Source organism: Podarcis tiliguerta, assembly GCF_965153285.1.
Source record: "Podarcis tiliguerta genome assembly, chromosome: 2".
In the NCBI taxonomy this organism is placed as follows: Eukaryota; Metazoa; Chordata; class Lepidosauria; order Squamata; family Lacertidae; genus Podarcis; species Podarcis tiliguerta.
This window is the reverse complement of record NC_139535.1, coordinates 81,072,454-81,084,867: the sequence shown is the minus strand read 5'-3', so window position 1 is coordinate 81,084,867 and position 12,414 is coordinate 81,072,454. Positions and strand designations below refer to the sequence as shown.

Here is a 12,414-nt window from a genome sequence, read left to right as displayed (position 1 = left end):
AGCCTCCGGACACTCCACTGCCCCCTGAAATAGTGCTGTGATAACATTGCGGGTCCCCTTTCTGTCGTAAGCCTGCAGTGGGAGGATGTGTCTGAGCCTGCTGATGTTAATTGTGTTGTCAGGGTAGAAATTCATACCCTCCTCTTACGGCTGGATGCCAGAGCTCTTGCAGTGGGTGCCCCCAAGCTATTTGTCTGCTCTGCACTTGCTTGTTGGGCTTGTTGTTTGCGTGCAAGTCCCCAGTGGATGCACAGCCAAGGCTGCCCCTGTGAGGCTCCATCTCTGCCTTCTGTCCTGTAAGGTTTTATCTAAGATTGGGAGCATTCGCCTAGCATTCAAGGGAATCTGGCTCCTAGCCATGCTGTTCCTTGCTTCTGCCTTTTTCCTCTTGGCATGCTAGGGGAAAGGTGCTCAAAAGAGGCAGTGCTTCTGCTGTGGAGATGAAAGTGCATGAAGGGGGAAACCCCTTGTCTCAAAATCACAAGTGTTGCCAAATCGCATCCATCTGGGGATGCTGTTCCAGTGTGTGCATGTTTTATGATGCCAGGAGACTTGTAATGTGAGGACAAGGAGGGATTAGTCTTTCCCTAGTTGCCTCATATCTATTCCAGGGATGGACAATCTTTTTACCTCCAGAGGCTACATGCGGCGATGGTGGGTGCTTACATACATGTACATATCACCACAGAGATATGTGCACACATCCTTTGAAAGCAGCAATTGTGGTGGCTAGCAAGTATCATACTTGCTTTCTTTCTCAGCTCAGAGGAGAATAATCGACTCCCACCTCAGAATGAGCAGCTGTGTGGTGTGCTGTGAGTAGCACAGTTTACATACTTCCACCAGTAGTGAAATTCAGCAAAATTCAATTGGCATTAGGAGTGGGTAGCTTGGGAACACACAGTGGGCTGCATGCGGCTTGCAGTTTGCTTGGGTGTGATCTAAGATGGTGACTTGTGATGCCATCATGGCCAGCCTTGGCCATCAGGAATGTTTGATTCTGTTCTAAGCTCTTGACAGCACTAAGGAAAAGGCTTTGGGAAGAGCGGACTAAAGAAGCTATTGCTCTTTATAGACAGGCCAGGAATAAATTAGGGAAAGTATATTAACAGGCAATGAATCTGTGCAGTATGTTTTGGCTTTCCACATTTGGGGAGGTGACGTCGTTGGTGTAAGTTTCCCCCAAACCATTGAGTAGGGCTGGAAGAGGCCATGCAGGGAAACCTTCCACTTCCTGAAATCGGCATGTCCACCTGGCCATAGGAAGGGAACGAGGGTGCAACAACCTTTAACCAGCCTACCCTCCAGGTATGCCAAGGCAAGTTTGGGGAAGCTGTGCCCACCCCCAGACATTGCTGGACTGCATCCTTGACCTATGGATATGCTGGTGGGGCTGGTGGACTTTGGGAGCCCAGCAATGTTTGTAGGCCACAGGTCCCCCCTTCCCACTTCAGAGCCCAACTACTTGGGGCACTCTCATGTGCTGTGAGTAAATCAAAATGAGGGGCAGCTTCCTTTCCACTGTAAGTCCGCAAGGGACCAGGAATGTGCCAGGCACTGCAGCCAGCCCTCACTTACCCCTCATTTGCCATGACCAGCCAGAGGCTTTTCTGCCCTAGATTCCTAGCTGCTGGTGGTACTGTCATAAATCTGTGACCAAGGGACTGGGTAAGTGGGAGGGCCAAACAGCAATGTTGGTGGGCCCTGGTATGATGCTTTGGGCCTGGTAGCTGCTTGAGCATGGGTAAGCAAACTAAGGCCCGGGGGCCTGGATCCGGCCCAATTGCCTTCTAAATCCGGCCTGTGGACAGTCCTGGAATCTCTGTGTTTTTACATGAGTAGAATGTGGCCTTTTATTTAAAATGCATCTCTGGGTTATTTGTGGTGCATAGGAATTCGTTCATTTCCGCCCCCTCCAAAATATAGTCTGGTCCCCCACAAGATCTGAGGGACAGTGGACTGGCCCCCTGCTGAAAAAGTTTGCTGGCTCTTGTCTGCTTTGAGGATGCTGGGTGCTACTTCTGGCCCTGGTCATGAATGGTGGGATTCACCCTGATGCAGCCTTGGTCCACTGTATGTGCCTCTAACTTGTCTGATTCCCCCCACACCCAGACTGAGAGGAGTAAAAGAGACAACCTATATCATTAAGAATCACCTGCTGGCCTTGACATTTGGAAGGCTTTTCAGGATCCCCTGCCTGTTTTGTGCCTGGGCTTGAGCCCACCTCCATCTGTGGAACTATTTCCCCCCTTTAACACTGGAGACAGGCCTGTGGGGACAGGGGAGAGAGACAGCAAAAGGCCCTGGAGGGGGACAACGTCATTATATCTGCAGCACCTCTTCTCTTGGTATAATTTTTCATTGCATTTCTACCCCATTCTTTATTACGGGAAGACGGAGGACAACGTGCATAGGATATCTTTTTCTCACAACAGTTTTCTGTGGGATAAAATAGTCAAGGCTTCCCTAACCTAGTGCCCTTTAGATGTCCTCCAGAATTGCAATTCCCATAATTACTGTCCATTGACCATACTGGCTGTGATTGATGGGAGTTGTAGTCCAACAACTTTTGGAGGGCACCAAATTGGTGGGGAGACGCAGATCTGGTGTCTGAGCTTCAGGGTGGATTGAGGATTTATACTTGAATTTATTGCACCAAAATCCACTCTCTGCAGCTCACTGACTTGGGGCAGATAGCGGTGACAGAAAACTAATAGGGTACTGAGGATCAGGAGGCTCCGGGGGTTGGTGTGCAAAAGATACTGTGAGGCAGATGGGATATTTTAGAGAGGCTTGCTTAGTGCAAGGAATAATGTGACTGTTTCTCTCTTTGTGTGTACAGAGCACATCCCTGCTGAGCTACGTGAACCCTTCTATACAGACCAGTATGAACAGGAGCACATGAAGCCTCCTCTCATCCGCCTGCTGCATTCGTCTGACATCTACTGCCGTGCCTGGCGCCGGGCCCTGCCATCGGGCGCTGATGGTGCCCCTTCCCCCAAGGACAATGCTGCCTTGCTCCAGCTTCTGGCCCATCGTGGCTTGGTGCCCACCTTCCAAGACAAGCCCATCAAGGAGACAGATCTGCACCACAAACCAATCAGACTGGTAAGTCCACAAGCTTGGCATCTTCCCAGGGGTAAACATTTTGACTTGGTGCTGTTGCAGAAGGAGGGGGGGGGGAGTGTACTGTTTATTCAAACTGGAGTGGGTGTTGGTTGCTGGAGAGTGGAAAGCAATTAATTGCCCTCCAACTCTCAGCTGAAACCAGGAGCAGAGGTGGGGAGCTCAGTTAGTGCCTTTCCAAGAATGAACGTGGTAGGATTGTTCCTTCTAAATTTCAGTGGGGTGCTACGATCCGGGGGTGGCTAACTTGCGGTTCTTCAGTTGTTGTTGGCCTCCATCACACATTGGCCCCTGCTAGCATGTCCAGCAGTCAGGGGTGATGGGAGCTGGGAGTCTGGCAAGATGTGGACAACTGCAGGCTGTGCTGACGTGAGTTGGAGGACCTGCTCTTTGAGGATTCAGGAGCAGAGCTAAGTTCATCATGGTCGGTTTCCCCACTGTACTGCAACAGTGAGGTGGGGGAGGCCGCGCTTGTGGTAGGCTATCCAGGATATCCACAACTTGCACACATTTAACTTGTGTGCATTCAGCTTTATGCACTTGGCAAAAAATAAAAAAAGAGGTGAAAAGGGAGCAGACGTCCAGGAAAAAGGGCTTTGGCAATCCCCCCCGCCATTGTACCCAAGGTGTTTTGACAATACATGATTTTAGCTTTAGGCATGATCCCCGGAATGTAAGTCCCACATAAGCATTAAAAATTAGTCTATATTAGTTAACCACAATGTGAAGCATGAATTTAGTAGTTTTGAAATGTGGTTGGCTCAAATGGGTGCAGTCATCGCCTAGATATATATATATGCCTGGAGCTCTGTGATCTGGTATCACGATGACAGTAGCACAGGCTTCACTAGCTCTGGTGCTTTCCAGATGTTTGGGACCACCATTCCCCATCAGCGACTGTGCTGGCTGGGCCTGGTGGGAGTTGTGGTCCACAACATCTGGAAGGCACCAGGATGGTGAAGGCATCATTAGTGGCTGGGCGCTGCTGTACAGAGGAAGAGCACTGGCTGTTCTGGGCATATGTTTAATGTAACTGATGGTTTGGGGGAGAGGGCGGCGGAGAAAAAGCTTTTCTGTGAAAGGATCCCCCTGCCACCAGCCCAAAGGCAGGCTCTGAATTGTGGGGAGGACGCTCGATGCTCCTGTTGACGGCCTTGTGTAAATGCTGCTCTCCCCAGCGCTGTCCTGTCCTGTGCAGTGGCATGGTGGAGGCCCTGAGGGTGACAGACAAATCCCCAAAACTCCTTCCCTCCTCCCTCCCTCCCTCCTTGCCTGCCTCTGTTAATACAAGGAGCGTCTTCTGTGGCGCCACAGCTTCAGGGTGGAGCCTTTACAAGCTTAGATCCCAGCCACCCCGTGGGAACCCCTTCCCTCATCTCTCTGTGGGTGGGGAGGGCTGAGGTGTGGCTAAAGACAGGAGAAGTTTCTTTCTACCCCCCCCCCCACCCTAAGGTCTTTTGACTCTCCCTCTTGGGAAGCTGAAGCCTCCTGTTGCTCCCTTCGAAACCCCCTTGGTTTGTAAAGTGCTGATATTATCAAGAAGACAAGATGGGCCACAGCACTCTAAAGGTTAGATGGCCAGCATTAGGAACATCTGCCTCATGCCAGATGAGGCCACTGGTCCCGCCAGCTGAGTGTTGTTTACACTGACTGGTAGCAGCACTCCAAAGGTTCTTCCTTCCCTGGAGACTCCCAAGGATTGAACCAGGGACCCTCTGCTGGCAAAGGAAGTTATTTACTGTTGGTCTAAGGCCTGGCAGGCACAAACATCTGTACACCTGTGAGAAGGAAGGTCCTCTGTACAAGCTGCTAGTCCCTTTTCACTTGTACACAAGCACATGGGAATTCAGGTTTCCTTTAACTTGGGTGGGACCTTAGTGGTTTGTAGCATAGCAAATCCTAAGAAGGAGGGAGAACAGCATAATATCCTAGAATGAAGGGTGCTTTTTTGTTTGTTTGTTCTGGTTTACTGTTGCAGGGGTGAAACAGGGTCCTGGCTTTGTGTGTCCCTTTTTAGAAGCATCTATAACTAGCCAGCTCGGAGTGTGTGTGGGGTTGAGCAATAATAAGTGAACTTGGGGAAACTTATCTGCAATAGCTGACAACTCCACATCCTATCTCCCTTTCCAGTTTATCTATTTTCAGGAAGGGCTGTTGTGAGGAGGGGATGTGGTTGGGAAACACTGTGGGTGTCTCCCTCTCCCCTCTGCAAGAAAACAGAAAAGAGAGCCGTGAAGGGTGGGAACCGTACACTTATTTAGGTGTGAAAGGCAAGAAGTGTGTGAGAAGAGAGAGGGGGGTTAGAAGGAGGCTGAGGTTGGAGTCTGTCTGTCCCTCACACCGAAGCCCACCCCACTGTGTATGAGGGATTTTAAAAATGAAAATTGTTGAGGTGTTGATATGAGAATTCCAAATGGATACACTGGCAACAAAGGAGGTGGCAAATGAAAGAAAACTCAGTTAAAATGCTAGGAAACCAAGGGAAGAGTGGAAGGGAAGTAAAAGTAAATATATATAGCGTTTAAACAGCTTGGAAGAATATATATATATGTGTGTGTGTGTGTGTTACTATTATTAGTACATGTTTATGTTTTATAAGCATGCTATTGTTTGTCTTTTCGTTTTGTGCATGCATGTAACAGAATATGTGTTGATGGCAAAAACAGAAAAGCAAATAAACAAATTTTTTTTTTGGGGGGGGGGGGAGTTTGCTTTTGCGGTGGAGCAAAGGAAGACCTGGAATATGGGGGAAGCAACACAAAGCCAGCACTAGGAAGGATGTACAAATTGTTAAAGCCCAGAAAGGGGGCTTGGGGATTTCTGCTCCCTGGGCCCAGCAATTATCATTCTTCCGCCTGGTGCTTGTGTAATGGGAGGGGGAGGCGGGGAGGGGGAATCCCCGCTACTGGTGCGGCTCTGCTGGCAGGTGCCCGGCGGGATTGCTCCGCGCAGAGCGGGTATCTCTGATTGCTATTAATTTTGCTCTGGTGAATCTGTCAAGGCCGGGAGGAGAGGCGAGAGCGCCAGCTAGCTGGAGGGAGGGGTGTCCTCTATCTCCCTTGCTCCCAGCTGAGTGCTGGGGAAATGGTGCCCATGGAAGCAATTGTAAAGGGAAGGTTTAATTTTGCCCAGGGTTGAGGGTGAGGAGAATGATGGAGACTCTTGATTTTGATCCGGGCATTTGGAGCCCCTCCCAAGGAAAGTGTAGGTTGCGCGCCACATGGGACAAGATGTTTAGAGAGCACACAGCTAGGCTGCCGCCACACCCTGAACTCCAAGAGTATGGGAGAGCAAAGCAGCGGATTAGTTGCTCTGTGGAGGGAGCTGCTGGTGGCAGCCATGTTGGCTTTCTGCCAGCAATGATATTGGAAAGCAGACATCAGAGCCAGAGCCGAGCAGTGTGGCTATTATCCGACTCCCCTGGCCTCGTCTGACACGGCCTCAGTGTATTTATCCCACAAAGGCCTTATTGAGGCCCAAGCAGCTAGAGTGAGCGTGGCTGTGTCTGTTTTGGGCCTTGTCTTTGAAGGAGGGGAAGAAGAAACCAGGGGAACAGGGTTTTTTAGCCAGAGGTCCCCCGTCCTGAGGTGTGCTAGATGTGGCCCCAGCTCTGAAGGGGAATGAGAGGCTTGTTCTCAGGCTTCTCCCTTCAGGCTTGGCACATCCCTTATTCTGCATTATTCTCTCTCTGTCTCCCAAGTACGAGCGCCCCATTAACACCCAAGCTTGATTCACTGTCGAGTCAACAGCTTTTTCCTCTGCTTCAGTTCCCGCTCTGCTGGTGCAGAAAATCAGGCTGCCAGGAAGGGCTGGGTGTGGTGTACCTAGAGGCCTGCATCTGGCCTGCTTGCTGCCTTTTGCTTGCAAGGACCCAGTTGCTGTTGGGCACTCAGTGAACTCACATTTTGATACTCCTGCTCTTCTTCCTTTGAACCCACCTCCTCACAAAAAAACCCCATTCCTGGATCAGGCTAGAGCTGTAGTCATTTGAATAACCAAACAGACATGTGGTGTTTGTGTGACTACATAGCCTATTCTTAAAACGTTTGCCATGGTAGCAGTAAGTTTTATTTGATGACAAAACTTGGGTCCTAGGATCTGCATTAAAGATGGGTGGGAGTTTTCATTGCATTTTACAGTTGTGTGCTGACTTTCCATAACTTGTTCAGGCAGGGGTTTCAGTAAAAACTTTGTGCAGGTTGCACTAGTTTGGCCAGAACTGAGTAGCAAAGTTTGTCCCTTTTTGAATGCTGATCCCATACCTGCATGTAGAGAATGAGCATGTCAGGGAGAAGAGTTCAGTTTAGTCCAGGAGCAGAGAACCTTTAGCCCTCCAAGTGATGTTGGTCTCCAACTTCCATCAGACCCAACTAGGATGGCCAGTGGTCAGGGATAATGGGAGGTGTAGTCCAGCAGCATCTCTGGAAGGCCACACATTGGCTACCTTTGGTCTAGTTTCATTAGTTCAACATTTTATTTTTGTGGTGAAAAGGCTTCAGACTTGCAATTCCTTCCATGCAGCCTGAAGAGGTACAGTCCAGAGAAACCTTCATCACATGAATTTAGCTGATTGTATAAACTGTCCACCCTCATATCGTTGTGAGGCAAGCCTTGAGCAGTATTCAGTTGTCCTGTTGGCACAAGGATTTCCACTTGGGCAACTGGGCTTCTACCACTACCACCTTTGCCTTGCATGTGCCGTGCACCCTCCCTAAATCTATTCCAGAGGGTTGGAGAAACCCCTGGAACAGCTTTGCAGGGGGAGGAGAGGGGAAGAACATTCCGTTGCACAAGCAAAAATCCCCGTGCTGATGGAACATTCACTTTATGCTGCGTTGGATATTCCCCTCCCCCCTTGACTCAGCAGAGACTTCACTTTTTCCCATTTCTTGTTAGCAGATCCCTGCTGGCAGAAAATCTTCTAGTGCTGCTTCTGCCATGGGGGTGAGGTTGTAGGAGGGGGAGTTCCCTGTCACATTTTCTGTTCAGGAGCTTAACAGACAAAAGTACCATTATTCAGGGCCTGGGACCTTCCTTTATATTTCCATAGGAAGTGGCTCAAGTTTATCCCACCTGCTTAAACCTCTTGGCTAGAAGGATTTCAGCTTTGCTTGGAGAGACCACAGACAATTTTGGGTCTTCCAGTCTAATGTTCTATCTGCTGCTTCTCTCCCCATGTCTGTACATCACAACTGTGACCTTTGTCAACCACTGCAAGTCCACTGTGGACTCCAAATGGGTCCTAACAAGAAAGATGCTGTCTTCCATCTCCCCCTGCCACTTTAGAATATCAGAAGGCAGCTGGCATTGTTGCTAGGGTCTTCGCAGAGATAATTGGCTTGTAGGCTATCCTATTAGACCTGCCCAGAAGCAGAAGAGGCTGTTGCTCCTGGACCCATCGTTCCTGGGCTTGGGGCACTGAGAGATCTTGCATGCAGAATTTGGAGGGAAACATGGGGGCAGGCAGACTGCATGCATGATGACGATGCTGGTAATAAAGCCCAATATCTGCACCTAGCACATGTTACCTTTGCCCCCAGGCTGCTCTCATCCAGGTTCTCCTTAACAGCATTAAGAGCTTAAGGCAACTAATCTGCTCTCCTGTGGTGTAAGACTGGGACTGAGCTTGCTCAGTCGGGCACAGCAAGGGGGATTCTCATGTTACCATGATCTGGCCCAAGACTCCAGTCCTTGTAGTGGGGTGGGACAGCTGAAAATAATGCCAATATATTTCACATCTGGCAACCAATGCACCCTTTTGGCTTCAGATAGTACATGGGTAGAGGAGGCTAAAAAGCCCAGGACACAAATTTGCACAGCCCTCTAGCAACTATGGTGGCTCATTTACCAGAAGTAATGTATTTAGCATTAACTCTGAAAGTGTATACTAGATTCTGACTAAACTAAGCCCCCTAGAGCAAAATATACACCAGGAAGCTTAGTTTGGTCAGAATCGAGTATGCACTTCCAGAGTAAATACATCTACGTGCTGCCAGCCTGCATCTGCTGGTAACTCCATTCATTCTGCTTATTCACCCCAGCCAAGACGCTGTCCTTCCAGCATGCCCCCGACACTCTGTGTGCTTTATTACACTGGAGAAAGCAGCTTATGCCATGGAGGGCTAGCCTGTTGCCCTGTGATAGGAGAGCAGAACATACCGTATTTTTTGCTCTATAAGACTCACCTTTTCCCTCCTAAAAAGTAAGGGGAAATGTGTGCATGTCTTATGGAGCGAATGCAGGCTGCACAGCTATCCCTGAAGCCAGAACAGCAAGAGGGATTGCTGCTTTCACTGCGCAGCGATCCCTCTTGCACTTCTGGCTTCTGAGATTCAGAATATATTTTTTCTTGTTTTCCTCCTCCAAAAACTAGGTGCGTCTTGGGGTCTGGTGCATCTTATAGAGCGAAAAATACAGTAGTTGATCTGCGTCTCTGAACTTTAGGAAGCAGGGAGAACTTGGCAATTCATCCTGAGGAATGATGGAGCTTGCTTGCACCTGTCCCAGCATCAATGGGAAGATAGTTCTCCCTTTTCCTGTGTAATCTCACACCTAGGGGTGGCACCAACTATGTGCCTGGCTCCATTTGTGGGGTAAGGATACCCTCGTGGCTGAACACAGGTTGCCTAACTTGTCTCTCTCTTCCTTGCCACACGTACAGGGTGCGCACCTGGCATTGATTGACTCACTGATGACAGCGTTTGCGTTGGAAGCCACCAGCTCACTCAGTGTTACGCCAGGCACTGATCTGGCAGCCATCTCCTGGGACCAGAAACTTCTGCACTGGATAGACATGGTACCTTATTTATTTACCAATCAATCAATCAATCAATCAATCAATCAATCAATCAGCTATTCTTGATATTTGTGCTTCCTCCAGATTACTTAGGTGGGCATAGAGTTAATGTCCCACTTTATTCACACAGCAAGTTTGTTTGATTCTCTACTCCAGGAACCTTTATTCCTCTAGAGGTCAACTACAACTCCCATCAGCCCCTGCAAGGATAGCCAGTGGCCAGTGATGGTTGTAGTTGTAGTTCAGCAATATCTGGAGGGCCAGAGGTTCTCCACATCTGCACTAGTCCATGCCCAGCTGCACTGTCCAACCTCTGACACGGAAAATGTGAGGTTGGAGTAAAATGGTTTGGATGGATTACTTACAATTTGTGAGCCCTTAGGGGACATAGATTTATCCTACTAAAAATTGCTATAAAATCTCACCTGGAGCCCAAAGGATAGGGGCAGGATAATAAACATAGTTTTTTCATTGGTTTTGAATATGACCTCATAGAAACTTGGGATAAAATATTAAACAAAAGGGGCAGTTGCTTGATTCTTTTCCGGCCCTTTTCATTCTATCACCAATTTGCTGCTGTTGTGAAGGGGTGCTGGGCTTACTTTGCGTACATTTAAGCTCAAGTGGAGTTGCATTTCATTGCCCTTTCCTTTCCAACAAAAGTTTTTTTACACCCACATGCCAATGGGGGATTAACTTCGTGCATCTGATAAAGGGATCTCTAATCCATGAAAGTTTATCCCTGTAACACATTTGTCATCTTTAATAAGGTGCCACAAGTCATTTATCTCTCTTTTTGGCCTGGACTCAGGAAGGCAGTCATGTTTTTGGAGACACGTATAACATGACCTGTTTGGGAAGGAGAGGAGAATAGCAGAGGAGGGACCTTCAGCACCTTAAAGTGGTCTGGGGGTGGGATGTGCAGGGATTGGTAAGGTGTGTGTGCCTCTTCCCAATACATTTTTTAAAAATATCTTTTATTTAAATTAGTTTGACTTTTATTATATCCTGTGCTGAAAAAACAATCAATAAAAATACAGTCATACCTTGGTTTTGGAACAGCTTACTGTATTTTCCCGTGTATTGGATGAGGCTTTTTGACACAAAAATCATGTCCAAGGTCGTCCAGTACATGGATAGTGGCATGGGGGGAGATGCTGCTGCCTACAGGGAGCGATCTGGGGGCACTGGCTGGCGGCACGCAGCTTCCCCTGATGCCGCTGCGCATGGGAAGCACTCCTTGGATCGTTTCCCATGCGCACAGTAGCATCAGGGGAAGGTGCCCTCTGGCCAACCTGCTGGCTGGTTAGAGCACAACTTCCCTCGATGCTGATGCGTGAGGGAAACACTCCCTACCTGTGTGCGGGAAATGATCTAGGGAGTGTTTCCTGCCCACAGCTGCATGGGGGGAGAGGCTCAACAACTTTGAGCCATCTCCCCTCATTTTCTTAAAATTAAGTCCCCCAAAATAGGGGGGAGGGTCTTATACATGGGGGCGTCTAATAGACAGAACAGTATGGTAGCTCCCAAATGCCGTAAACCCAGAAATGCCTGTTCCGGTTTGCAAACTATTTTTGGAAGCTGAACATCCAACGGGGCTTCTGATTGGCTGCAGGAAGACAATCAGAAGCCATGCTTTGGTTTTTGAATGCTTTGGAAGTTGAACGGACGTCTGGAACGGAACTTCCAAGGTATGACTGTATTTATAAAAAGCAAAACAAAAAACAGCAACGGCATGCTCCTTGCTTCCTCCCTCCAGATCATCCACAAGATACAGCAAAGCAGCGAGCAGGAATGCACTCAGCGGGCTGCTCCAGGAACAGACGGCCAGACCCAGGCCTCCAACAGCGGTCCCAAGGTGCGTTTGCTTGCCTCGTGCAGCTTCCTTCTGAATGGAGCAGGGAGGGAGCCTGGACTTGTGGCGTAGCTGGAGTGGGAGGGAGGGAGGCCATTTGTGGGCCCTGCCCCAGTAGCTAAAGCGTGGCGACGGAAGGGTGGCTTTATCCATGCCGGCTCTGTTCTGTGTACAAGCCACACCCTTTCCCTCCCGCTCTTTCCTTCGAAGATAGAATCCGCTTCCTCCCTTCTGACTGACTCCCCGCCCCCCAACTCTAGCTTATGTTTGGGAACTCCCTGCACCCCAAGGATTCCCTACCTCTCCCCCTTGTAAATCTGCTGCTTCACCCTCCTCCTGTGAGGTGGCCTTTGTCTGCTTTGTCCTTGCTTTGTGGGCAACCAGAGATCCTTGACTTCTCCCCCAAATCCATTCTGTGGGGCTGGCTCACTGGCTCTGTTGGCCAGAGCGGTCAGACCATATTGAGGGGGGCGGAGGCAGGTTGCCTGCCTGAGAAGCTGCCCCGTTCATGTTCCCGATGGGCCCACCGACGAGGCCTCATCCCAGCCCAAGCTGCCCCTTCGGCTTTCTGTGCTGCGAGTGCGATACCGTCACGGTGTGTTATGTGACAGAGCTGTCTTTTTCTGCATCTTTTCCT

At 49.3% G+C, this 12,414-nt stretch overlaps 1 protein-coding gene across 4 annotated transcripts in view; it reads left to right on the top strand.

The window, feature by feature from the left end:
• Nucleotides 1–12,414, top strand: part of CAMSAP3 (calmodulin regulated spectrin associated protein family member 3) — a 45,332-nt gene that overhangs the window by 16,145 nt on the left and 16,773 nt on the right. For all 4 annotated transcript variants that reach the window (XM_083429663.1, XM_083429664.1, XM_083429665.1 and 1 more), the window contains exons 2-4: nucleotides 2,843–3,108; nucleotides 9,788–9,922; nucleotides 11,682–11,780. In XM_083429663.1, coding sequence (XP_083285789.1) covers nucleotides 2,843–3,108; nucleotides 9,788–9,922; nucleotides 11,682–11,780 — 500 coding nt within the window. The remainder of the gene's footprint in view (nucleotides 1–2,842; nucleotides 3,109–9,787; nucleotides 9,923–11,681; nucleotides 11,781–12,414) is intronic.